This window comes from Ictidomys tridecemlineatus, chromosome 15 (assembly GCF_052094955.1).
Source record: "Ictidomys tridecemlineatus isolate mIctTri1 chromosome 15, mIctTri1.hap1, whole genome shotgun sequence".
In the NCBI taxonomy this organism is placed as follows: Eukaryota; Metazoa; Chordata; class Mammalia; order Rodentia; family Sciuridae; genus Ictidomys; species Ictidomys tridecemlineatus.
Window position 1 is genome coordinate 51,231,260 of NC_135491.1, and position 27,257 is coordinate 51,258,516.

A 27,257-nucleotide genomic window follows, 5' to 3' on the forward strand; every position below is an offset into this window, starting at 1 on the left:
TATACAACTCCAAAGATGTTTTTCCTCAAAGGTATTTGACAAAAGATAGGAATAAATATGATAACCATTGACTGCAAGTTGAAATATAAATGTTATTTTTGATGATTAGTGTTTCTAAACAAATAAAGCTTGAGTTAGAGTAATCTTATTATTTCTGCATATTCATATTAGATCTTGTATAGGTGTTTAAATTTAAAATGATGAATCACCTTGAAATTCCCTTGTGAGAATTGCTTTGGCAGTTCAAGAATTCTTGAATTCTTAAATCTGAAAATCTTTGTGGAATAGAAAATAAATTTCCTTGGAATGGTACCAGTTGCAGCCATGACTTCAAATGTTGCTTTCCTGGCCAATGATGTAATGTCCAAATGTGCTTTCTCAATGACTCATGGCAAAGTAAAATTTCTGAAATGTGAAACCAACCATCCTTCAAATATAGAATAAATGCATATCACAGATGCTTTTGATTCTCTAATGAAGGAATCAGAAGAAGGTTAATTCTAGTTAAAAAAAAATTAAGAGTATGAGTATATACTCAGGAATACTTAGGAATCCTAGAAAGAATGTTGGAATAATATTAATAGGTAAATACATAAGTGTCTAAATTCCAATCATAACCTCTGAGGATATTTTTTTTCTGGCAGATAGAAGTCATTTGCATTTCTACTGGGAAAAAAATCTACAAATGAATGTGTAACTTTATAGAATCTATCCTTAATCAGTAATAAATTATAAAATCAGAAAGCTACTAATTCATGTAAAAATTAAAGAATCTTTACACTGATTTGTTAAAAATGCTCCAGTTTAACATTGGTAAGAAGCAGATTTGTTCCTTTATTTCTAGTTTTGCTGATTTTTTCTTAATGCTGGTAAAATCACTTTCAAGATAATACATCTATCTCTCCTGACAGCAGTTTGGAGAGGTAGGTACTGATGATATATAGAATTCAAATGCTCTCTGCAAAGATCAAAAGAGTAATTTTTTTCTTAAGAGATTTTTACAGGTAGTTCTAGATTTCTACATCATGTACTTTCTGTATCACAAGTTAGTTTTTTTGGGATGATGCTTTAAAATTATATTTTTACATATTAGATATGTTTGTGTAGAAATGACTTTTTCTAAATGAGATACTTTAAAAAGTGAACTGTTATGAGTGACGATTTTGTCTCAAGTAATGCTGTTAAGAATCATCCCGAATCTTTCTTATAAGAATCATATCCATCTATTACATGTATGCTACTTGACTTTTTCTTGCATAGCAAATGCACCCATGCTCTCAATTGCAAATAAGTTTTTTTCCCCCGGAGGGCATTGTTTACATGCATGTGAAATCTGTGATGTGATTGTAGCCATGTTTCAAATTCCCTACTTCTGTACTTCTTTCCTTCCCTTTCAAGCCTCTTTGTTGAATGAAGTCGACTTCACTCCTTCTTCTGAGTCTATCAGTGGTTTCAGCAATCTTCCATGTGTTCTTTCATGCTAGTGAATGGGACTGTGTTGGGAGAAGGTCTAGGCCTCTGAAAATCAAGTGTTTCAAAAGTCTTCTAGTAGGGGGAGGACAAGGTAGATTGTCCTCCTTAGCCTCAGGTTTCTAGACCTGAGCCTGAAAAAGATTTTTCTCCTTACCTTAACAAATGGCCCCTGTCTTCCTAATTTTAACATTAGTTACAATCCGCAGCGGTTCTGTGAACTGACCTTGTTCATTTGCTAAATGTTGTCCATCTTCCCTGAGTATAAGCTGCATGAGGTCAGAATCCATGGTGGTGTCCAGTACTTACCCTTTTATCTCAGCCTCTTTACAGTGCCTCAAACATGCTGGTGTAAATATTTTTCACTGAAGGAATTTGTCCAGTTGTACACTCATGCACTTGGGGAGCGGAAAGCAAGGACATGTCCAGTGGCTTCAGTTTAAGAGAGGAAGCTGAGCACCTTTGCCTTAGGCATCCATTGCCTGAAATGCTTTTCGCTACCTTATTTTGCTGATGAAAATATCCAGGCACAAAAGCTTCAGATGCCTTGGAAGATGGATAGGACCATTATAACATAATAATAACCACAGTGAAAAAAGAGAAAAAAAAGAAATAGTCGACTAAAGTCACATAGGCTAAACTTTTTATGGGGAAAAAAATCTCTCAGTAGCTAATTCCACAAACAGTCTTTATCTAAAATAAAATCATGACTATGATGGTTGCCTTTAAGCAATACATTAACTCAGAGATAACTGCATCGCTCCAAATGTGTGAGCACTTAAAGTCTGTCTTATTGAAAATTTTCTTAATTTATTGTAATCTAATAATTGTGGAGCACATTATTTGTATTTGACACAGAATTATGTTTTTACCATGAACATTCATCCAGCTATATAACAAGGAATAATTGTTCCGTTAACATTATTCTTTCTAAAGAATGCAATGTTTATTCATGTGTGCTTGGTGAATGAATTCTTTATAAGCACATTAGCAAGAAATGAAAAAAAAAATCAAACCTGAATTTTCAGAAGATAGCAGCATAAAGCAGTGGAAAAAATATTTGAGGGTGGTGGTACTTATGAATGGTTTATAAAATATGATGGATAATCAGAATAAAATGCATATTGGGGCCTAAGAGTAGCTGTCATAATTTTGTCAAATGGAACAAGATGAGTAAGCTGTAATGTCATGTTGTTGACTGGAAGAAGTCAGCTTACCAGTTGAAAAATAGCTTCATATTTTATTGGGCTTCTTTAATGTCTTCATTTATTACATAAATGTACTCTCAAGGGTAATTGCATTTAAAAAAATCTTCTACTTATGAAATGTAGAAAACACTGCTAGATCTCTGAGTATTATGGATTTTTTTTTACGTCTCTTGTTCAGGGGGCAACCGATTCTGACAGATGTGCTGTTATGTTACCAGTTTTTAACATGACATCTTTTTTCAGATGGATTGAGTAAGAGTGATCTTGACAATGAGTTGGTAAGACGTTGTCAGAAAGCTGAAACAACATGTCAGTGTCACAGTTATAACACAAATGCGGCAGAATAAACCTCACAATATCATTAAGTTAATGTCTTTCCAACGGCACTCTTGAGAAAGCAGAAAATAGCACTGCTCTTAAATACTTTCACTTAGTCATGAAAAATATGTATAAAAAACACAAAGGTCAGTTTAATATGCAGTTGAAGTGGTGGAAGTGTAGAGTGTATGCTTATTTCTGTGAGGATCCTTTTTTATATAGCACATGCATAAAAGCATTTTGAGATATCAAAATCACTTTTTTCTAGAGCCAGAAAACCCATCTAATTTCAACATTTCAAAAGCATTGTTAAAAATACTGATTGTGAAAATGCAAAGTGATTTTATGTATGTTGATCATAACCTTTTTTTTCCAGATTTTCATTTTTAAAGAGAAAATTAGGTATACGTTTAAAGTGTATTTTTACCCCATGAATTTTGGAAGCAGTGAAGACTAAAATGCAATCAATCCTGGGTTTCAAGAAGGAATTAGGCATTCAGTCGTCATAATTATTAAACACACGTACACACGCACATACACTTAACAAGCTTTAATGGAGGGCATATTTATCCTTTTTTATATATTTATCCATGACTTTTAATATCTTTGTCTCTAGGATCAGAGGTGGTTGATCTTGATGGAAAAAGTTCCCTTCTCTACCGATTTGATCAAAAATCCCTGAGCCCAATAAAAGATATTATTTCTTTGAAATTTAAAACCATGCAGAGTGATGGGATTCTACTCCACAGGGCAGGGCCAAGTGGAGACCATATCACACTGGAGTTAAGAAGAGGAAAACTCTTTTTACTTATTAATTCAGGTAAAACATTTGGCGCTGTGCTTGAAGATTTGATCATTTACTTATTTCTTAAGTAACCTTATGCTCTTATGGCTTATTTTTTAAAAAACATTTAAGGTGCTTTGTTTTCCAATTCAAGGACTTATCTATCTGCCAATTATTACCCTATCATGTTAAAATGGTTCACATTTTGTAAATTGCATAAGATCCTTGCTGAATGATTTTTTTTCCATAGCCCTAGATAGAATTTCATAACTATTCTCTAGCACCATAAAAGAAAGGGATGGGTCATTGAAAAATATTGCAGTAGTAAAAATAATGAGGTTGTAGCAAAGATAAAATTTACATAGAAAATGAGCATGCAATGAGTAATAATAATAAAAAGAATTATCGGTGGAAGAAATTACAAGGTTGGGAGACTGTTGTACTCAAACTTCGGGTAAATTCACACTAGTCTATGGGATGGGACGCAGTAAGGACATTACAATTATTGTGAGAGATGCTGGGCCACAAAAGGGAATTTTTTTTTCCTTTTAACTGTGAATGATGGTATGTTGTCTCTCCCTCTTCAAAGGTGATGCTAAACTGCCCTCCACTGATGCGCCAATCAATCTCACCCTGGGCAGCCTGCTGGATGACCAGCATTGGCATTCTGTGCTCATCCAGCGTTTGGGCAAACAGGTCAACTTTACAGTGGATGAGCATAGGCATCGTTTCCATGCACAGGGAGAATTCAATTACCTGGATCTTGATTATGAGGTGTGATGGTTACATTTCAATTAATACAGATTTTATTATCAATGTGTCATTTAGCTTCCCAACAGAAAATGTGCTATAGAGAACCCACCTGTGTAGTACATCCACCTGGCTGGTGAAATACTTCCCACAGTGGCCTAACTCAATGGTGGGCTTGGGTACTGGAGGCTGCACATTCCCTGCAGTGTGTTAATTTATTATCAGGGTGCAGAATCACCCTGAAATACTCTGCATAGGTAGGAAATTTCCCACATGATGAGATCTCATTACCAAAAGCAAATATGTGTTGTATGATTTCTTTATGGTTTAGGCTACTCCTAAGCAAAGTATAGATTTATGGGGTGATGGGGGTGTATCCAAAAGATTAAGACAACAAAAAGATTGATTAACTCATTAACAATTGATTCAAATACACAAATATCAATGTGTGCTAGAAATGTATACAAAATAAAATGTCACAATTAGTAACATTATTAACAGATCAAGTTTTATGATGGATATAAAGATATTATTTTCCTCATCAAGTGATAAATATCAAAACCAGGTGTGATCAACAATTTGTTGGAATAATCAAGATCTAGTGTGAATAAGGACTGAATGCATATAAATTTGCTTTAAAATCTGTATCTGGATATTTTTTGATGCAGGATGATGAAAACTTGATCTGTACCTCGGCCTTACAGCTATAGTTGCTAATCATAATCATTTAAGCAGATTATCATAAATCACTAAACAATATTATTGATGCCATTTTTCTTTCTAAGATCAGCTTTGGAGGGATTCCAGCACCTGAAAAATCAGTGTCATTCCAATATAAAAATTTTCATGGATGTTTAGAAAATCTCTATTATAATGGAGTTGACATCATTGGTTTGGCCAAGCAACAAAAACCACAGATTATCACCACGGTAAGAGTCTTCATGAAGGAATGAGTAAACAGAAAGTCTTTTCTGCAATAAAATTACTCCATTGTAGGTTCCCAGTCAATGCAATATTTCCAAGATTGCTTTTATTTAATTTTCTTCTCTGGCAATATGAATATGAAGTATTAATTCTATTTAAAGGAATTATAATTCACAACACATAATTTTTATTTTTATGTGAAGTAAAGCAGTTTTTTTTTAACAGTGAATATTTTGATTTAGTTGTGATCTTATTGCTCCTAGGAGAATAATTTCTTTTGCTCTGCAACTGCCTCAATAGGATTCTCCTTGACCAACTCAATAGATGAGCATAGGGAGTTTCTGAAATCAGATAACAGCCATGTATATTAGAGACATTGGAAAAGCTTGTATTTTTCCATAGTTATCCATACAGATTAAACAACAACAACAACAACATGTGGCTTTTGCAACATAGCATCAACCAGTCTTTGCAAATAGTACTATTGCTCAGGCTGTATTGTGTTCTAATTCAGTGGACCAGTAGCAAAATTTAAATCTAACTGCTGGTCAGGGATTAGTCAGGGAAGCAGCACAAGAGTGAGTATTATGAACCCAAGGATCTATCTTAGAACTTGGATCTTAGCAATTGTCAGAGGAGCTTGGAAGTTGAAGTCCTGGCAGGGGAAGGTAGAAGATCGCAGAAGCCACTAATTCTGCCTCCAGCCATACTGTATGCAGACATGTTGGACTTTGTAGAGCATTTTCAGCCTGTGGGGAGGCTTTCTGAAGAGGGGTCTCTGGCAGTTGTCTCTGGGTAGCCACTAATTTGGTAGGTCCCCAGCCAAGCACTGAGGGTGGGCTGGGCTGGAGTTGCTCACTTGGTGCCAGCCTTTGGGAGGAGGAGGTAGTACTTGGTGGAAGAGAACAGGGAGAGTGGATAAACCAGCATTTCTGTTCTCATCCTTCGTATGCATGATCACAAAAAAAATCCCTTGGAGTCAAATGGCTGGTGTTTTACTTTTAACTGTCAAATATCACCCAAGCCACCTTTTTCAGCATGTTTTACCCAGGAGCAGACAGGGAAGGAAAGAAATTGTGTGTGTGTGTGTGTGGGGGGGGAACGGTTTCCAGCTTTACCCATTTGATAACACGTAATTTCTTGCATTGTTTAAAATTTAGTATCTGTAAATTGAAGCTCACGTTGCATCAGCAAATCCCAAAGCACGTTACAAGAATATTATTGAAAAAATATTTTATTCCTAATTGAATTATTTTATTCTTAATTGTGAATTGGTGGTGTTTATAGGATCTTAATATTCAACTAAGATTTTAAAGTAGTTGTTTTTAATAAAAGAGAAAATAATTTAAAGGAGAAATAAAAAATAAATATATGTTTCATTCAAAGCTTAATTTTTCAGAAAATGCTCATGTAAGGAAACCCCACTTTTTACTGGCAAGAGGGTGTGTTGCTTGCAGGTTAATTGAAGCCTGAGACCAAGTCCAGTGGATAACATTTTCCATTTTCCCTGAGTTTGATTGTCTTATAACTGCATTTACATTATGGTTTAGCGTAAAAGTTAGCATTGTTTGCTCTTTAGCTTTTGTTATTTTGTTCATGGGAACATGATAGATCTTTACAAATGGAAGTTAATTCACTCTTAACAGAATCAATATAGTTTAACGATTTTATTTGACCAAGACTGAATGTTTTCCTTCCAACATGTATTTTCTAAGTAAAGTTAGTTTCAGGGACTTTTCAAATCTATATTAAATTTGAGAAATGGGGATAAGACCAGAGAAAGTGGTTGAAGAACCTTAAAGTATAAGGCTAGGACCTGGATTTTCATGGTGTTGGCAGTTTGTTGGTTTAAATTGAGGATAATGTACAATTGATAAGCACTCTTCATGCTTATTTCAAATTCTATTACTAATGGAATATGTAAAACATGCTGAAAGATTTTTCTTCTACTTTGTCCTCAGGGAAATGTGTCATTTTCCTGTTCACAACCACAGTGGGTGCCTCTGACTTTTCTGAGCTCCAGGAGTTACTTAGCTCTGCCCGCCTCTCCCAGAGAGGAGGAAATTTCAGCCAGTTTTCAATTTCGAACATGGAATAAGGCCGGACTTCTGCTCTTCAGTGAACTCCAGCTGGTTTCAGGGGGTCTTCTCCTCTTGCTTAGTGATGGAAAACTTAAGCTGAATCTCCTCCGGCAGGGAAAATTACCCAGTGACATCACAGCAGGTAATAAATGTACTCCCACAGGCCAAGCATATGGATCTGGAAGATTTCATTATCTCTCGGTTCCTTCTCCACAAATTTTATGCATAACCAAAAAATTAATATTTGTTTAATAAATGGATACTGGAGTTAATAAGATTATCAGTACTCTTCCTTAGAGGAACTTGATTCCAATTTCCTTTTAAATATCATTCCAACCTTCGCAGTTCTTATAAACCAAAATGATAGAGATGGGGGAATAGAAATTTCCTTCTGTGACTCTTATAGAATATCCTGAGAAATGTGTGTTTTGAGGATAATGTGAAACACTTGAAATAGACCAATAAGTTAATTGGATGTCATTTACAGGAAAACTAGACTTTACCAAACATGGTTGATATCTCATCTGGTCTTTTGGAGACTAGGAGAGATCTTTCTGGAATCTATACCTATATCTTTGTATCAGTGTATAATATAAATGCAAAACTTAATATTTAGCTTAATTTGCGTGTTGCACTTTGTAAAGATTTGGATAGATTTGGGGCAAAATGTAATGATTTGTGCAAAGTTTTCCCCTTGGGCACCAGTTGGAATTCTCTTCACTTGTAAGCAATCCGGTCCTGGTTTCAATAACTAGAAGTAATATAATCCAGGTGAATATATGAGTGTCTAGAAAATTAATGTTAATGTAGGTCAGTGCTTTGAATGAGGGACATTTTCGTTTCTTTATTAAAATTATATAGTTCTCAAGAAGATATCTCCATTTTTTACATAAGTAGAAGAACATCTAAGCCCAGAAAGTGAAGGTTGCATTGAGGTAAACTGCTACATTAATTTAATAAATGATCTTTAAAAAACAATTTACCAATGACAGTGTACCATTCCTCTATATTAACTATGACCAAAGTTGATAGAATTTGACTTGGAAAGGGAGAAAAAGAAGTTAAAATACATTTGAAAACTAATAAGGAAAACAAATATACAAACACATACACAAATAACTATTCTTTATAACCTTTGTGTTATTGTTCATCTATCATTGCAATTTAAATGCTGGAGCAAGAAATTCACTATTAATTATGATTTTAAGAGGTGCTATGCTTGACTCTATGTAATCCTCAAAATGTGGGAGATTTGCAGTCTTGAATAAAGAACATAAATTAATCAGTGTCATATTAATAATTAATAGGCCCATAAAACAAGGATCTAAAAATGTAAGGATTGCCATTATTGTGTAGTTTATTGTGATATACTTGATGTTCTCCGAAGTGGTTATATTCATAGTTTAATTTTCAACATCTTAAACTGCTTCAGTACAATGCTACTGTAGTTGGCCCCATGAAGCTAGCTCATTTCTAACCACTTTATAGGAATATAGAGTTCGTAAATTACTAGGTGTACGTCTGTAGGGAATACCGTGAGTGATTTAAAAATCTCTAAATGCATGTTTAAATCCATATACAATATAATCCATTATGATGTCCTATGACTTCATGTGATTATTTCCATAGCTGCTAATGTTAGCAAAACTGTTACACTTCAGATAACAAAAGTCAGCCTTCGCTTACCAACTCTGTCCAGTTGCTTTCAAAATATTAACTTTTGCTAATTTCAGTGAAGCAAGTACATTTTGCATGCACTGGTAAACTACTTAACTGGTGGTTGGGTGGGTGGGGACTCATAGGGAAAGACTTCACCTGTACAAAGATAATTAAATCAGTTATATTATGACTCTAAAAATGCACTTATGAATTGATTGCTATCATATTATAATGTCTTTACATTATATAAAGGTGGCTTAATTTTGTGTATGTGTGTGGGTGTGTATGTGATACTGGGGATTGAACCCAGGGGCACTCTATCACTGAGCTACATCCCCTATCCTTTTTATTTTTTATTTTGAGACAGGGTCTTACTAAGTTGCTGAGGCTGACTTTGAACTTGCCATCCTCCTGCCTCAGCTTCTTGAGTTGCTAGGATTACTGGTATGTACCACCTCACCAGGCAAGAGTAGCTTAATTTTTCATAGCTATCAGAGATCTAAATTACTAATCTATTTCAGTTTCAAAAACTCAAACTTTTTATCTTTTGCAATGAAAAAAAAATAAATCATATGGAGAAAGAACTGAATTGTACAAATGTTTGAGATTTGAAGCTAAAATTTTACTGTGAGGTACAGTTTTGCAAATTGTCATTTGGAGTTTTTCAAAAATATTATGTCAGCCTGAATCATTTCTGAAATGTTATATTATCTAAATCATGAAACATACAAGCAATACTCTAAAACTCCCTCGTGACACAAAATATCATCATCATGCTTAGAGACGTCAAAGCAAAATCCATTCACTTGGCATCAAGGACCCAATGAACAATGCAGTTCTGTTTTCCTATTTAAAACAAAAGTCTTTGTTGTCAAATTTGAGATTCCTGCTGATCTGGAGCATTTCTCTGCAGCTTTTGCCTGATGGTGAAAATGAGGCTGCTTGGTCCCGTGGCGGGGCCTGGCTGGGACAGGCTTGCAACGGGTGGGGTGTTGGCAGATTTTCACTTGCTGGGCATTTGTGCTTCCAGGGTCCCCGGCAGTGGAGTAGCAGTCTGGGTTTGCCTCACCCAGGAGAAGCCATTTTTAAATTCCCCTTCCTCCCGTTCACTGCCAGCCTGCTCCTACTCTGCTGACTATAATCCTGTCATCCCTTAAGCTCCTGCTTTCCACTAAAGTGATGGCTACCCGTGACCTCCATCCTGTCATCTTGACAAGAGCTATCTAGTGATCTGGATCTTTAATCCTGGTTAGTGACTACAGTTAGTAGATATGGGAATTTCTGGTGTTTTCAGAGCACTGAAATATATTTGGAAATAGGCACCACCCTTTGGTTGCTCCTTGAGTTATGGCCTCCGTATAATTGCCTTTTGCACCTTTACCGAGAACCTACCCTCGATGGCAGGCTTATTTTTTCTTTCTACATCTTATCCTCTGGATGCCAGTTATAGTCATATGAGAGAGTGATGGCGGCTGAGCTGTCATAATGTTTCTGTAGCAATTTAAGATAGTACCAGAGATTATATATGAGGGAGCAGAGACAAACTTTTCCCTCCTCCTAGCATTTTGTGTGTTTATGTGATTTAAGCCAGAGGGGGATGGGGAAAAAGAGAGAGGTGAGTGGGGGGGAGGTTTGGGTCCACCATCCTGTCTTCCTCTACCACCACAATTGCAAGCGCTTCCGTTTATGACCCCATTCTTCCATTTGTAGTTGTCAGTGTTTTCTGGCCAAAGACCACTGTAAACATACCTGGAGTTGGAAGGAGTTGAGGAACACACACCCCAAGAGCCACAAGGGTGTCTCAATGCACAGGTGTCCGGAAGGACTTCTTGTAGGATTTGGGGTTGTGTTCATTGACCTGGGAGAGGTTTCCAGGAGGCAAACATGCTGTAGATTAAAGACTGTCATGATGTGGGGGTAATTCTATGATTAGGTACCATCGTAAAGCTCATCTAGAAGAAGAGAGGAAAGAAATAAGGCTAAAATTTTAATTGGGCAAAAAAAAAAATTGTTGGTCATTCCTGTCATCCAGAAGAGGGAGAGCGTGGTGTTTTTGTGGTTGGCACAGAGGCCTTGCTTTTGTCTGTGCTTGCACAAGGTCATGAAGTGGAATTGATTTCTTCCCCCCCCGTTTCATTGTCCAGTGACCTTGTCTGATGTGGGTGTCCTGAGAGGTTGCTTAGGTTTGACAGGATACCACCAAGCTGGGCTCTGCCAGCTTCTTACAGAGTAAGGCCTTTCCAATAACTCTGGGCCAGCTCCTGGCTTGCAGGGACTGCTTTTCTCTTTATCAATGTTAATTGTTACACATGATCAAAAAAAATAAAGGGACAACCTGCTTTGTAGGAAGAGAAGAATGTGGATCTTGGAGTCAGCTGAGTTTCTGTTTATTCCTCTCCTCGCCAGCTGGAAACTATCTCTGGTAACTGTTTATCCTCCCTGAGCCTCATTTTCTCCAGATTTAAAATGAGATAAAAATCGCAAAGATTCAGTGAAAGCATTCCGTACCTGTTATGAATAATAGCTCAATAAAATTATCATCATCATTATCATTATTTTGTTACTATACCAACAATAGGCTCTCTACCCCCACTCAGAAGGTGTGAATGAAGGCAACAGTAAATAGAATTAGTGTTTAGTTACATAATATCATAACGATGAAAAAAAACTATAAATCCTAAGATTCCTCCTTCTCCTTCCCCCCATTCCCAGTAGTGTGACCCTTAAAAGGGCTCACTTTTCATCTGCTCTTGAAGTGGAAAGGATTCGTATACTTACAAAGAAAAATAGAATCTGATTAAAAATTATGTAGAATTAGTTGCAATAAGTTAAAGAGACCCTTCATGATTTAATTCGCATAATAAATCCCACTGACAGGTAATAAGTCTCCTCTACAGGTAAATGATGTCTATTACAAATGATGCTGGAGGACAGTTTTCTGAAGTTTCTTCCACAACCATAGCGAAAGTTCCTACCCTGCCAGCTGATCAGAGGGAAGCATTTAACTGTGTAAAATTACTGAGTGGCTTGTCATGGTTTCTTTTTGTTCTAACTTGGCTGCTGCGTTAGCAAGGTTAGTCAGAAGGCCTCCCAAAGCCTTTGATTAATTCTGTTGTGTGCCTTAACAGCAATTGCCCAGAGCCCCTCAATACAAAGTGTGTATTCCCTACACCAGCACTGGGTCCCTGAAATACTTGTTACTGATTCATGACAAGACGAATATAAAAATTGAAATTAAGCTTTTAGAAACAGTTATGACAAGAATAGATGCCTGCAACATTGAAGCACGTGGTTCGCAGGTTTGCATTTCATGCCATTAAGATTTTTTTCATGATTCATTTTTATCACATTTCATAAAAGTATCAATCTGTAGTAGATTGGAAAATAAAATTTACATCACCACAGGTCGTTTGAGAAGCACTATCCAAGGCCAAGGGGGAAGGTGTGACATGAAATAACAGAAGTAGAGTCAGGTGCACAGGGCTTTGGAAACAAGATGGAGGCACTCTGGGGACAGAGGTGGGGACAGAGATGGAGGTGTCTGTACATTGGGGCAAAGTGTACACAGGATTTTCACTCTGTGTGCACCCTCCCACGGGAAGCATTGAATGACAAGTCAGGAATGTTTGACTTATTTGAGTCCAAACTTATATCCTCAAGGATTATATAACTCTATTCAGTGTCTATTTAGAGTCCACTCTTAGGAAATGTGTCTAAAAGTACCTAACCCACATTCTCCACATCAGCTTTCAAGTCTTTGCCAGCATCTTTCATAAACCAAACCAGAGTTGGATCTTGAAACTTTTTTTCTTTGTCTTCCTGGATGTGACGTGGGGCTTCTGTATCCCAGCTAGAATCTGAATTAGATTCAACACATCCAGGGCAGAAAAGTGTATTCAATTAAGGGGACTAGGATGCATTTTCAGTCTGAAAGCCTGTGGTAGAAACCAGCTAAGTGGAATAAAAGAAATTGCATATAATGTCAGAAAAGAGGTCCATGTGATACCAGAAAGGAAATTGCATATAATATTAGAAAAGCAGCTCTTTGGGTTTAAGAGAGTGCTTATGTTTTTGTTTAGTGATTTGATCTGCATAATTATGCCGAGTTAAGTATTCAGTGGGTGTAAACTTGACTGGTAAAGCCACAATAGAGATGCTTAGCTCTGAGCCTCTGCTCAGAACTCAACCACAGAGCTCCTTGTGTGTAGTTCCCTGTAAGGGGGAGGGCTGTGCCATCCTGTGGGGACATGTCAGTGGGACAGCCTCTCCTGAGGACTGGAGATTGTTTTTGGAAGCAATAAGAAAACCTTGACTTTTGATTATAGCAACATTATATAAAAATTAATATAATTAGAATTGTGTATGTGTGTGCATAGATGTGCACACACATATTTATATACATACAGAGAGAATTCATCTCATTGTTTGTGATAGTTCTGTTCTATAAAGTTTCCATGAATGCTGATTTGGGGAATATTGAACCAGTACTCTGAGGGGAAATACAGGGTTTAGTTCCTGTGAATCTCTGGTCATAAAATTTCTCTGAAGCAATCAATGTATAACCTTCCTGAATGTGTGTTTCTGTTTAGAGACACCCTATTTAGTGTGCAGTGTGTTGTTGATCTGTTAACAGTGAACTCACCGTCAACAACATCCTAACTCATGCCTGAATGAAGCTTCTCTAGCATGCATATTTTCTCCAAAAGACTCATCACAGCCTTCTCTACACTGAGGAATACCAAGGCCCTGTGCCCGAGGGCCAATACAAACAGCAAAACCCACCAATACATTTATAAAACTTCCAAGATTTACAGTACGGAGAGCTAAACCAATAGGGCAGAGGGTTTTCTTGTTGGACCTCAGGAGGAACACGTCCATAGGATAACTTAAATTCTTTGCTGCTCATACAGTTTGCAAAAACTCTACCATATATCATAAAAGTGGCTTCCATAAAAGTACAAAAAATAGGCAAAACATTTTATTGGGTCAGATGTAGAAACATGTATACTCTTCCTACACCCCTCCCCGCAGGAGTGAATCACGTGGATGGAAGTTGAAAATCAGTCGATGGCAAATAATGGAGAGACTAACTTTTCGGGGTGTCTGCTGCTGGGAGTTGTGTTCCTGTCATGGGGGCCCTAAGAAAGGAAGATGGCCACGCACACTTCACGTGTGAAGGATGCTGTCTCGCTGCTCAGCACCCTTTCCCCTCCTCCTTTTCTTCCCTTTTTATGACTATGATATTATTATTTAGCTTTTCTACACTTCTCTTTTCTGCAGTTTGGTTACTTAGGGTTAACTATGGTCTGCTGATATTAAATGGAAAATTCCAGAAATAAATAATCCATAGCTTTTAAATAACTTTGAGTATATTGCTATAGTCATCGTATCTTATGGTTGGTTACTTTGTTAATCTCTTCGTGTGTTTGATTTATAAATTTAGCTCCATCACAGGTATGTATGTTTAGGAAAAAACCAAAATTTCCCTAGAGTTTCAGGCATCCACCGGGGGACTTTATTTTAACCAATTAAAAATTGGTTAAAACCAATTAAGAAGTTACTGGTTCTTCATTCTTCTTTCTTTGAAATAGAAAGGGGACTACAGTGATGTAAACACTGCAGTGGCTACAGTGCTGCGGTGTGCATCCTTGTTGAAAACCAGCCTCCTGTAGTGCCTCTGTTAAGTCATCTTTTCCCCTGTGTTCCCCTGCCCCAGGTGCTGGGTTGAATGATGGACAGTGGCATTCCATCTCCTTATCTGCTAAAAGGAATCACCTGAGTGTGGTGGTGGATGGCCACGTGACCACTGCTTCTCCTTGGCTTGGGCCTGAGCAGATTTATTCAGGGGGCACCTATTATTTTGGAGGTAAGAAAAGGGGTGAGTCCCTCTGGGCAGTTGGGCTGTATTTGTATTTCTGACTCTTGTGTCTTGCCGAAGCCTTCATGCTTTAACACAATGTTCACACTGAGGAATCATTTCTCACTTTCTTTAGAATGAGTGGACCAAGATGACAAATTATAATCTGAAGTACGCTGCTACAAAGTGGACTTACTGCTGTTTACAATTTCTATGATGAGATTTATTTGAAGTAGGCCACCTTCTTCGGTTCTTACCTTCATAGCTTGTTGTATTTCCCTAATGTTAAATGGCCCTTATATGTTTTCTTCTGGCTTTATGGGTTGATTTTATTGCAGTGTTTTCCTGATCATGTACCTCTTAGCGCCTCTAAGCATCCTTATTGCTTTCCCACTGCCCAATGCAGAAGGGCAATATGATGCCAGTGGACAAATGATTTCAATTAATTAGCCATAGCAACCTCTTCTCCTTGCTAAGTAATAGTGCACTGATACATTTGTTGAAATTGGGACCTTGGCCTTTAACACCAGGCCATCTTCTGTAGAGGACAAGAACACATAAAAGTGTTTACCTGCCCCATGGATGTTTGAATTAAAAGCTTGGAAAAAGAAACTGGAGAAATGTAAATGAATTTTTATTACTGGGAAATTAGAAAAATGTTCTTTGCCATCAGAAATGCAGTTTTAAAACTGTTAGTGGCTAAAACTTTGGTCTAATTATGACAAGGGGTGTTTCTTATATTATCATTGTTTTGGTATTTTTACCTTTCATTGGAATAGTTGCTTCTGTTTGACTCATTTTTTAATTTGGGGGAAGTAGCTGAGGTTTCATTATTCACCACTGAAATACAAATTATTTTGTAAGAATTGACAATGAGTACATAACCCGTGAATCAAGTCATCAGAACTTAAAAGCAAATAAAAGAACAAACATTTTAAAACCTGTACACAATCCACAAAGGCAGCATTGGACCACAATCTTAAAAGGTGCAATTGTCTCCTTTACTAAGATTTGTTCATTTCTGAACCAGGTTATTTCAGAATGTATGATTGATTTAATAGCAATCCATAGAAACATATTCTTTTAATCGATAGTGAGATGTATAGAACAGCTCAAATAAGAGCTTTCATTTCAAAGGAAAAGATTTACAAGTACTAAAAGAGATAAGAAGAAAGACATATTGTTAAATGATACAAAATAAAAAATAGAAGATGAGATAAAATGTTTATAAATCATGAAAATAGAATCATCATTCTTAAAGAAGTTTATATCCCTCATGTTCAGATTTAGCAATATTTAGCCCATTTTGTTTACAAGTTTTTTTCTCTAGTGGCGGCTTTTATTCATACTGTAATATTTTATAGTGAAATATATCACATGCACTTTGTAATTTTTCTTTTTACTATGATTCATGTTATACAGTGTTATATTTAAAAAATATTTTGGATAGTTTTATCAAAGAGTTGCAAAGACCTACAGAGGATTCCTGGATATCCCACATTCAGTTTCTTCAATCACGTATGCCTTTTAAGGAATTCTAGTAGCATTTTGAAGTATGCATCTTCACATGCATACCTCTACTTAAGAAAGAGTAGATCATTAATAATGTCTGTCCCTCTAGGAGCTTATCTTTTGATCTCCCCAAGAAAGTACTCTTCTGAATTTGGAATTTGTTTCCAAATTCATGTTCATTATAATTTTACATCTATTAAGATGTTCTTAAAAGATATACTGTGGAAACTTCCACTGTAAAATCCCAACTCCAACCCTTTTGAACATGCCCTGAAAAATCCAGGCTACCCTAGAACTTCCAGGGCTTGTGCTTCAGAGCCTGGTTAAGAAGGCCATTCTCCTGAAAGTCCATTTAATGTTTTGGGGGCCAGAGACCCTGAATTCTGGGACATTCGGAGGAGAGGGTTCCAAGTGGACACATCACCTTTCCCTGGGAGGCCTCCAGGACCATAAGCAAGGTCATGCTTTTAAGAAGGCAGGGCAGCATTCCCTGAATTGCAAGACCAGCACAGAGACCCTGATTGTGTGGGTGGTACTGGCCATGAGGTGACCAACTTTTCCACATTTTAGCTGAAAGTCCTGTGTCCTTCCCTGAAGTCCTGGGCAAACTGTGTCATTCAGTTGCTATAGAAAACCTTTTACTTTTTGTGGTCAAGAGTCCCTCTCACTGCCAGGGTCTGTTTTATCTAAAGGTGCAAAGTGGTTTTTTAGGTAGGTGGTTCTTCGGCCAGTTGATCTTCAAGAAGAAAAAAAAAAAAGCCATGCTGGGAGACACTTCCCATCAATTCATCCATCCTCCTTCTCCCTGAATTCAGCTGCACATTTCCAGCTGTCTTATCAGAATGCAGTCAGTCTAACCTGGCTGTGGTGCCTGCTGCAAAGGGTCAGGCTGTTCCAGCAGACTGGGCTCGATCTCTGTTCTCTGCCAGTCTCAAGAGTGACTGTCACATTGGGAAAGAGGACTGACTGCCCCCGAGTCAGCAGCACTCTAGGTGGGCCACACAAAACCTTCACCATTCCTCCACGACTCCGTACTTTTTGACTTTTTTCCCCTCCAACGAGTGCTCTTCAGAAAGTCAGACTGCACTGCGATGCACTGTGCTCAGCTTTTATTATTTATAAATTACTAATTTTAAATCTGGGTTCTCCAGATGGAGGATGGATGGGTGTCTCATTTCTGTGAATTCCCCTATGGAATCTTTGTGCTGTGCATAACATACCACGCAACTCAAGCTGGGGATGCTGAAACTGTGAATTCTCACATTCCTCCTCCCTTATATAAGTAAACCGTTATCCATCCAATGACCAGGTGACACTGCCATGAAGTCAAATTCGACATCTCACTTCTGGTACAGTGGTATCCAGCGATAATTCATCTGTCATCCTCAGAGGTGTTTAACATGCTGACTGCCTCTGGTAATGGATCCATCCATTAATTCAGCATTAAGTGTTCTCCAGAAATCTTCCTATTTTAGAACTTCCATCCCAAATGGGCTCAGTGCAGAACATTATATTAACCCATGCCTGCCTCTTAGAGCTACTGAGACTAACTGGTTGAGCCCTTCTTTGTTCTAAGAATTGCTTGCTTATTGAACATGGTAACGGGGAGAATGAAGTGCCCCATGGTCTGACCTTGTGCTGCTTCATGGTTTCATGACCTTTCCTTGTGAATCTGAGTTTGCTTAGTTTTGTTTCCTATGGGCATGTGGCACCATTTATTTTATTCTGAAATAGTTTGAGAGGTGTCAGGAAACACCACCTGGGGAAAAAGAGATTAGCAGAGCTGTTTATATTTCTGACATAGGGTAGTTGCCACCAAATATTATAGAACCATTATCCTTTCAGATTTTTATCCTGACATTTTTAATTGGTTAATAATTCACCTAGAAAGCATATCAAGACTATGGTAACCCCATCCTATAGTATAGAGGATTTTTAAGTACTAGAAATGTGTTTATTACCATGTAGAATAAATTAATACTTCAATAACTTTGATTACATGTTTCTGATATATTAAATTTGAAACTTCAAAGTCTCCACTGGGTTAAAATAGAATATTTCAATATGCCTGCTAATAGCATTAAATGATAATACTGGCCTTTGTAAATATATTTTGTTGGAAAAACAAAGCATTAAGAGAAATATCCTCAGTCAAACATTTCATTTTAATGGACATTCCCAGGTAGAGATCTATCACAGATTATATAGGAATTAAGAAGTTACTGGTTCTTCATTCTTCTTTCTTTGAAATTGTAATAGTGGTTGACAGCCATAATAGCAAAGAAAGATTCATACAATATATATAAGCATAATATTATTTATTTCACTTCATCATATTATTTATTTCACTTCATCATATTATTTATTTCACCATAAAATTATTTATTTCACTTGGGTAAACATTTAGAACATCATTAACTCAGACAATAATCATTAATTTAAATTTCTTTATTATTTCCATAATTAGAACAAACTTAAATCTTAGAAAAAATCAGTATAAGGGGAACAGTTTATTTATTTTTTCTTTTTTTTGGGGGGGGACAGTTTCTTATGAGGTCAAGAATAAATAAAATCAAACAGTATTTTTGATATTGAACCATTTGCATTTATTTAAATGTATGTTAATATGGCTCTTACACACATAGGAAAATAAAGTAGTTAATTAAATAAGTAGTTGATACTTTTATTCCAGGTCAGAATATCTCCTTTTTCAGATAGTTAACTTTAAATAGAGAAACATTTCATCATTATCGACTTATCTCTTTTTATCTATAGTACACATATTCATCCTTTATGCACTTAGTTTCTTAGTTTTGCAGTCTAAAAGACTAAGTTCCCATGTCGAAGTTATACATGATTTAATACTGCTGGCTGGCTTGCTTAGGATTCTGGAGCTAACATGTATATTTCTACAATGTGGATTGAGCTAGTGTACTTGTTCATACTTATGATAGTGCTAGAGTCTTCCTGGGAATCCTCTGGACATCAAGAAAAAATTCTCTGTATAAATCACAATTTATAATTCATGTCAAACTAACAATGACTGCAGTGAGTTTGCTTGCCTCCTTGGATTCAGAACATAGACAAATGTCTTTTATGTTATTATTTTTTTTAATTTACTATTCTATGATTCTGACTCTGGATTCATTACAGTGTGTGTTTCTTGGTTATACTCTGATTTGGTTTCATCAGGTTGTCCTGACAAAAGCTTTGGATCCAAATGTACAAGCCCCGTTGGTGGATTTCAAGGATGTATGAGACTTATTTCTATCAGCAAGGAGATGGTGGATCTGATTTCAGTTCAGCAGGGATCCCTTGGGAACTTCAGCGACCTTCAGATAGACTCGTGTGGTATCTCAGATAGGTAAGAATGGTCTCACTCCTTTACTGTGGCCTGTTTAAACTTATAGTAGCAGATTAAAATGTATGTGTAAAATGAACATCTATTCTCTTCCTTTCATCTCTTCCACAGGAATTGGATTGTATTTACATTAGAAATCAGAAAAATAGAACTTTTGCTTTGTATGTATGTATGTATGTCAAATGATAAAATTTAGATATAAGACATGAGACTATGTTATTTCTATGTACATGTTACCAATTTACAAAAGATAATGTGGAGGCTGCTATCATTTTAGATGGATATAATCATATCAAAACTATGTCGTTAAATTCAATAGTTTGGGGCATCTGGAAAGTAAAATGGATCATCAGGTACCAATAAATCAGAGACCTGTGTGGTTAATTGTCAAGCTGGCTTTTGCTACCCTGACAGTTGTGTATTTCAGAAGCGGGGAAACTCACTGGTGCCTGTGCTAATTTCCACCTTTCACAACCTGTTACCATCTTCTCTACAGGAACATGAGGAGGAACCCCTCCTCTAGAAGTCTCAGGACCATGGTGCTTATCACAGTGCAAGGATGGCCCTGGAGGTTCACAGAAGCACCGTGGGGGGGCACGGCAAGGCAGGAGTTAATTATAGAAGACAAGCAACTTTTATAGGAATATTTAGCAACTAACAATAGTTAAAAACTGTGGTAGGCATGGGCAGCCGTGGCATATGTGATCTTACTAGCCATGCTTTATAATCACAACTGTTAATTTCAGTTATTGAGTTCATTGGAACATCACACCCAGTACAGATCTGTAAAAGTCTGTAGACTTAACATAAATGGGTATTTAAATCATTCCTCGTAAAACCCTTAAAACCTATTTCTTTTTTTAATGTTTATTTTTTTAGTTGTAGTTGGACACAACACCTTTATTTTATATATTTATTTTTATGTGGTGCTGAGGATTGAACACAGGGCCCCTCACATGCTAGGTGAGTGCTCTACTGCTGAGCCACAACCCAGCCCCATTATAATCTACTTCTAATCGTATTTGTTTTGCGTAAATATAAAAATAGATGACAGAGAAGTGGGCTAAGATGACATGGCTAAGAAAAGGCAGAGTCCAGCCCCAGAGCCAGCAGAGTGTGCCTGAAATGTTTGCCATGCAGCCTCTAGAGGCCATGTTAGCACTTATGGGGGTGCATATTTCATCCAAGCATAATAAACATATCATTGAATGTTTTAATCCATTATAATAAAAAGCAACCAGTAACATTACTAGCATATTAAAAATCTACAGGAACTTAATGCAGTCCTTTATTTTTTAATATGACTGACTTTAAGCAAGTTCAGACCTGCACATAGAGAAATGCATACAAACAGGCATGCGCACACGTGTGTGCACATTCCCTGCACACGGATACACTAACATCAGCTTGCACGCAGTTATGTGCTCACTCACCTATCCAAAAGCTCCTCACACACTCACAGGTCATCATTACATGCATTTGTACAACTACTTGTGCACGCTCACACATGCACATTCACATACACCTATCGGTCCCACACTCACACACTTACGAGGTCATTAACACACTTATGCGTCTTTCACACATGGTCATTCAGATGCACTCTGTCATCTAGCAGCCCTCTCCTTGGTCTGTGGATCTCAGGAAGATCAGGGTAATTCTGGGGATTCTGGGTGACAGAGTGGTGAGGGCAAAAATGCCCGGGGCAGCTGTTGCTCTGCTTCCCATTTCTGGGACAGACACCCAGATGGGGCTGGGACAGGGTTGACAAGTATTGGGGCATAAATGCTCACTAAGTCATTCACATGCGTTAAGTATGTCTTTTGGTATCAGCTTTCTAAGATAGCACCAGGTTGGGAAGGTTACCATCTCATCTGCCAGCACAGTCTGTGCCTCTCTGAGCCAAGAGAGGTGGAGGGTGTGGAGTGTGTCTGGGTCTCAAATGACACCCAGGCTGCAGAGACCTGAAAGTTTCTGTGTGTCAGTGTTCACCGCCGTGACTTCACAGCCCAGCACACTCCTCCTGGCTTTCCTAGCCTCAGCCCCTCGACCACCACCATGTTCCCCTTCCAGTTCACCTCCACTGCCCAGTCCTTGGGCTCTGGTCTTGAGCCTCCATTGTACTGTCTCCCTCCAGGCTGGAGTCTCTACCTATAGCCTCTACTTTCCCTCTCATCTCCACAGAGCCCCCTAAGACTGGCTTCTTCCCTCTGCCTCAGCTCACATGTTCTTCGAGTGGGTTTAAAGATTAGGGTATCATTTTCTCTCCTGTAGTACTGCAGGCGTGGCTATTTTGGGAGGTTGCCTGGGGAGTAGGTGGGCAGGGGCAGTAGGGTTGTTAGTTCTTGTCAAATAGAGTTTTGAAGAAGATTATTAGAATGGAATTCTGTTGCTAGTCATTATTCTAATGTCTATAGATAACTGTTACTATTTGACGTCTTTACATTGTATAGATTTGACTTTGATATCATTAGTCCCAGCCAAACTTTACAACAAATGAAAGTCCTTTGAAATTTAACTCGTAATGGACAGGGAATCCATTTAAATCAAAATCTTTGCTGTCACTTCAGGTTTGGGTATGTTGATGTATGCACTCCTTGAATTCACAAGCAATGAAAGTAATGATGGAAATGTCCAGGAGAAAGATTTAGAAGTCTGAGAAAATGGGTTGATGGATTGTCTGACTTTGTATTTGAGTGCCTACTGAGAAGAAAAGTGTAAAACACAATTGTTTAGAACATTCACTGCGAATTGCCCTAGGTTACTGGCATGCAAACATTACCATATAATGAATTTAAATAAAATTTGCAATTTAGTCTTTCACATTGCATTGAAAAGTCTGGTCTGTCTAGCAAGAATCAAGAAAAGTGGATTCAGTCAGTTTTTTGTAAGCGGATCACATTGAAGTAGCGTATATATTACGATAATTAAAGATACATTCTTTTGGATTTGAGGCAAAGCCACTTATATCTGTCCCTTTTTCAAACAAGATTTGCGGTCCATTAAAGTATGATCTGCTCTGTCTATTTCTGATGTGATTACGAAGTAGGATTGTTACTATTTTAATATTTTAAAGTCTCCTTCTTTTTCATTGATTTGAAATACTTAAAAATTAAATAAATTATGATACAGTCTTTGAATGTACTCCTGAAAATCTATAAAATGTTAAAATATATATAAAATTAATGGGCATGGGAATATATCCATTATTTATTTTTGGATCTTCAACAAACAGATTTTAAAATAGCATGACTTTACTCATGATTATATATATATATATTTCTATATATTTTATATATGTTTATATTTGTAGAGGTAGTTTCTATATAGTAAAAGTGATTTTTCTCCTTATTGCTTCCTTTCTGTACATTGAACTTCTATTTTTTATCATCAGGAAACATCAATAACATGATGTTCAGTTAAAATTGCAAAAATCTTATAAGCAAAATATGAAACTCCCATCCTTAGTTTTTATAAAGGAAATGGCAAAAATCCCATATAAATATATTCTTGGCAGGTTTTATAGTTTCTTTATTTTTAAATTTAAAGTGTATGAGAACATTAAAAGTCTGGGTCTCAAAGTATCATTTATTCTCAATTCAAAAAGCCATCAATTATCTACCTGATCTGGGCTGTTTGAAGGGACACCAAAAGTCCCCAAATTTCTTTGTTCATAGTGTTTTACTTCTCTTAGTAATTTTTTACAATTTTTTTTAAAAATATTTTTGTTCTAATTAGTTTTACATGACAGCAGAATGCATTTCAATACATTGTACCCAAATGCAGCACAACTTTCCATTTCTCTGGCTGCACACGATGTAGCACTGCACCACATGAGCAGTCATACATGTACCTAGGGTAATGATGTTCATCTCCTTCCACCATCTTTCCTATTCCCATGTCCCCTTGACCCTCCCTCCCCTTTGCCTAGTCAAATTTCCTCCGTTCTCCCCATGCCCACCCCCCACTTATCAGAGAGAACATTCCACTTATCAGAGAGAACATTCAGCCTTTGGTGTTTTGGAATTGGCTCACTTAGCATGATACTCTCCAACTCTATCCATTTACCTGTAAATGCCATAATTTTATTCTCTTTTAAAGCTTAGTAATATTCCATTGTGTATATATACCACAGTTTCTTTATCCATTCATCTGTTGAAGGGCATCTAGGTTGGTTTCACAGTTTGACTATTGAGAATTGAGCTGTTATGAACATTGATGTGGCTGTAATTTTTTTATAATGCCTTTAAGTCAAAAGACATCCCCTGATACTTTATTTAAAAAGTGTTATAGGTCCAAATAACTTGATGGAGTTAGGCTGGCCTATTTGCTAAGTGGTGCTAATGGAAGTTGGTCTCCTGTAGAGACTGGGAAAAAACATTTTTAATGTTTGCATTTCAAAGGAATGACTCCCAGGTCTTCCAGTAAGACAGCCAGTCTTGGGTCTTAAAACTTGCAAGAGAACAGAAGTTTTCTATCTAAAAGGGTGAGGGGCCAGGCAAGGTGGCACACACTTGTAATCCTAGTTGTGGGGGAGGCTGAGGCAGGAGGATCACAAGTTCAAAGCCAACCCTAGCAACTTAGGATCTAAGCAACTTAGTGAGACCTTGTCTCAAAATAAAAAAGTACAAAGTGCTGGGATGTGGCTCAGTGTTTAAGTGCCCTTGGGTTCAATCCCCACTACCAAAAAATAAGAAGGGAAAGGGGTAATTTACAATGGAGAGTTTTCCAAAATACATTCTGTAAGGAAATGGGAGTCAGGGATGTACCATCAATAAGAAACCTATCCAACAGGCAAAACTGGGTCACAGGGTGGAATATTAAAGCCAACCTAGGGCTATTTGAGCTGATGACAGTAGTTCCCCCAACTCTTTCCTCCCTGGTGTCCCCTGTGTCTGTAATTTTTCTGTTTTCCTAACCTAATGCTTTGATTTAAAAGTGTTTTAGCTCCACATGACTTAATAAATATTTTTGTCCTAACAGCATAGTAACACTTGGAAAAAAATGATACAAATCTAGAGAACTAATGGACAACAAGAGGGCTATAGGTAACAAAATCGTGCCATATTAGGGGTTCATGCTAAGTGAGTAGATTTTTAGCTACTTTTGCCACAAAAACAAAGCGAATCAAACAACTTGGGTAGCTCAGTGAGATGAGGCACGAACTAATTTGCTTCCCTATAATGACCTTTTTACTATCTTTATGTCTAATGTCATGTTGTTTACTTTAAATCTACAGAATACAATTTATTTTAAAAGAAAAAGTGATCCACATCATTTGCAAAAAAATGATTTCATTCATCATAAAACACACTTATTTAGTAATTAGATTGTGGACCTGCACCATCTTTCTAAAGCTTGGAATCAGATCAAATGCTGCTATCTCCATTTTTTTTTTGTTCCATGTAGATTTCACATGGTACTTGCTTTTTAAAATCAATTATTAAAATCCAGCTTCTCAAAGACAGGTCGTGATGAAAAGGAATGTATTATGGAGCTGAGCGACTTCACGCTAGTAAGTCACACTGTGCTTGACAGACGTTGAGCGTGCCAGTTACTTCTCTTGAAATTTTAAAATAACCTGGGAGCCCCCGTGAGTTCCATTCAGGGCCTCTGCGCTGCTTGGAATCCGTGCATCTCTACTGCACATCCTTGGCCCCTCCTGGATCCCAGGCCAAGTGCACAGATGGTCTCCCTCCCACTTCCTTCTTTCCTCGCCTTTTCTTTATTCCTTCCTCCTGTAAATGTTCAATGTAGTAATTCAGTGTGACAAAATACTGTGTCACATAAGCTTTTGATATCCCCGGAATATACATCGAACTCATATTGTGTCACTTAGGGAAAATAAAGGGCGCTGATGTAGTGAGACAAAGTGGAAGATTAAGCAGTCACAGTACCTGGGAATGGGCGGGAACCGGCTGAATTTAATGACCCAAGGTTTTAGTTCTGTGATTCAATTACCTTCACACCAGACTGAATCACCGTCGGTCATGTCAACCTTACTCTTCCTGTGGGGGTCGACACCTCTCTTTCTCATGACCACGAGTATAAATGATCAAGACTTTATGATATCAAAAATGACAAATGGTGGTTGTTTCTTCACCTTCTCCTAGGTGTTTGCCCAACTACTGCGAGCACGGTGGCGCCTGTTCTCAGTCCTGGAGCGTCTTCCATTGTAACTGTACCAACACGGGTTACACGGGAGCCACCTGCCATACCTGTAAGCCGAGTTCACCTTCCCGATCTCGCCCCTGTGGTGACGTCCCTCTCCATCTCCCTTTCATTGCTGTTTGTACGTGGGTCTCTGTGTGTGCAAGGTGGTCATGGAAGAGACAGTCCTGGCTTTGAGCACCCAGAGGTTTCTAGTTTATTTTAAATCTGCACCCCACTTCCTTAACTAGTCAAGGTAGTTGGTAGAAATATCTAAAACAGGAGTGAGAAGGGGAAGATGGCGGCAAATGAAAACACGTACAACAAACAAGAGATCTGAGGACAGAAAGCAAACTAAAATGCAGAGAGGGTGATCGTCTGGCTCTGTTACTTGATTCAGGCCAATGTTCGACTCTACACTTAAGACACAGTACGAGTGGACACATGATCCGTTACCAGATTCTTACTGTTCACACTAATAAACAAGAAGATTCTCAGAAAACAGTAATGGATGGACTAGGGCAGTGTGGCTTCTGGCACAGGGATGCAGATCTCAAGTAGAAACCATCTGTCTTAGTGCATTGGGACATTTATAAGACAGTATCACAGTTTTGGTAGCTAGAAATCCAAGACCAAAGGGCCTCAGATTTGGTGTATGTGAGAGCTTGCTTCTTGACATCCTTTCCCTGTATCCTCACATTTAGGAAGGATGAGGGATCTGCCTCATGAAGCCTCCACCCTGGTGACCCGGTCACCTTCCAAAGTCTTTACCACTAAATACCTACAATGGGGGATTATGTTTCAGCATATGTTTCTGGGGAAAGGGGGCCCCAAACTCCCAGTCTACAACACTAGGTAATACTTAAATATTTGTGCCTCCCTGTTTAATGAGGGTGATGAAGACAAATGGGGTAATTATTACATGAATCACAGCAGTTACTGTAATTGAATACTTTCTAAATGCAAAGTATTGATCTTGTATTATATAAACCTTAGCTCATTTAATTCTGATTATCACCCTGATAGGTAGGAACTAGTACAACTCCTATAATAGAGATATTAATAAATTTGCCCAAAGCAGAGTGAGGATGGAGGTACCTGAACTCATGTTGTAGAGCTGGGATCACGAGCAATACCTTTTCCTTATGTTATAAACTCTATTTTTCTGATGCAACGCTTGCAC

The 27,257-nt window shown here is 37.6% G+C and overlaps 1 protein-coding gene across 2 annotated transcripts in view; it reads left to right on the plus strand.

Moving 5' to 3' along the window:
* Positions 1 to 27,257, plus strand: part of Cntnap4 (contactin associated protein family member 4) — a 239,533-nt gene that overhangs the window by 144,546 nt on the left and 67,730 nt on the right. The window contains exons 5-11 of one of the 2 annotated variants that reach the window (XM_005318444.4): positions 3,613 to 3,816; positions 4,370 to 4,554; positions 5,316 to 5,459; positions 7,416 to 7,677; positions 14,911 to 15,060; positions 19,756 to 19,927; positions 26,038 to 26,144. In XM_005318444.4, coding sequence (XP_005318501.2) covers positions 3,613 to 3,816; positions 4,370 to 4,554; positions 5,316 to 5,459; positions 7,416 to 7,677; positions 14,911 to 15,060; positions 19,756 to 19,927; positions 26,038 to 26,144 — 1,224 coding nt within the window. Of the gene's footprint in view, positions 1 to 3,612; positions 3,817 to 4,369; positions 4,555 to 5,315; positions 5,460 to 7,415; positions 7,678 to 14,910; positions 15,061 to 19,755; positions 19,928 to 26,037; positions 26,145 to 27,257 lie in introns of those variants that run through there. The other variant, XM_078032697.1, reaches the window with a different exon arrangement.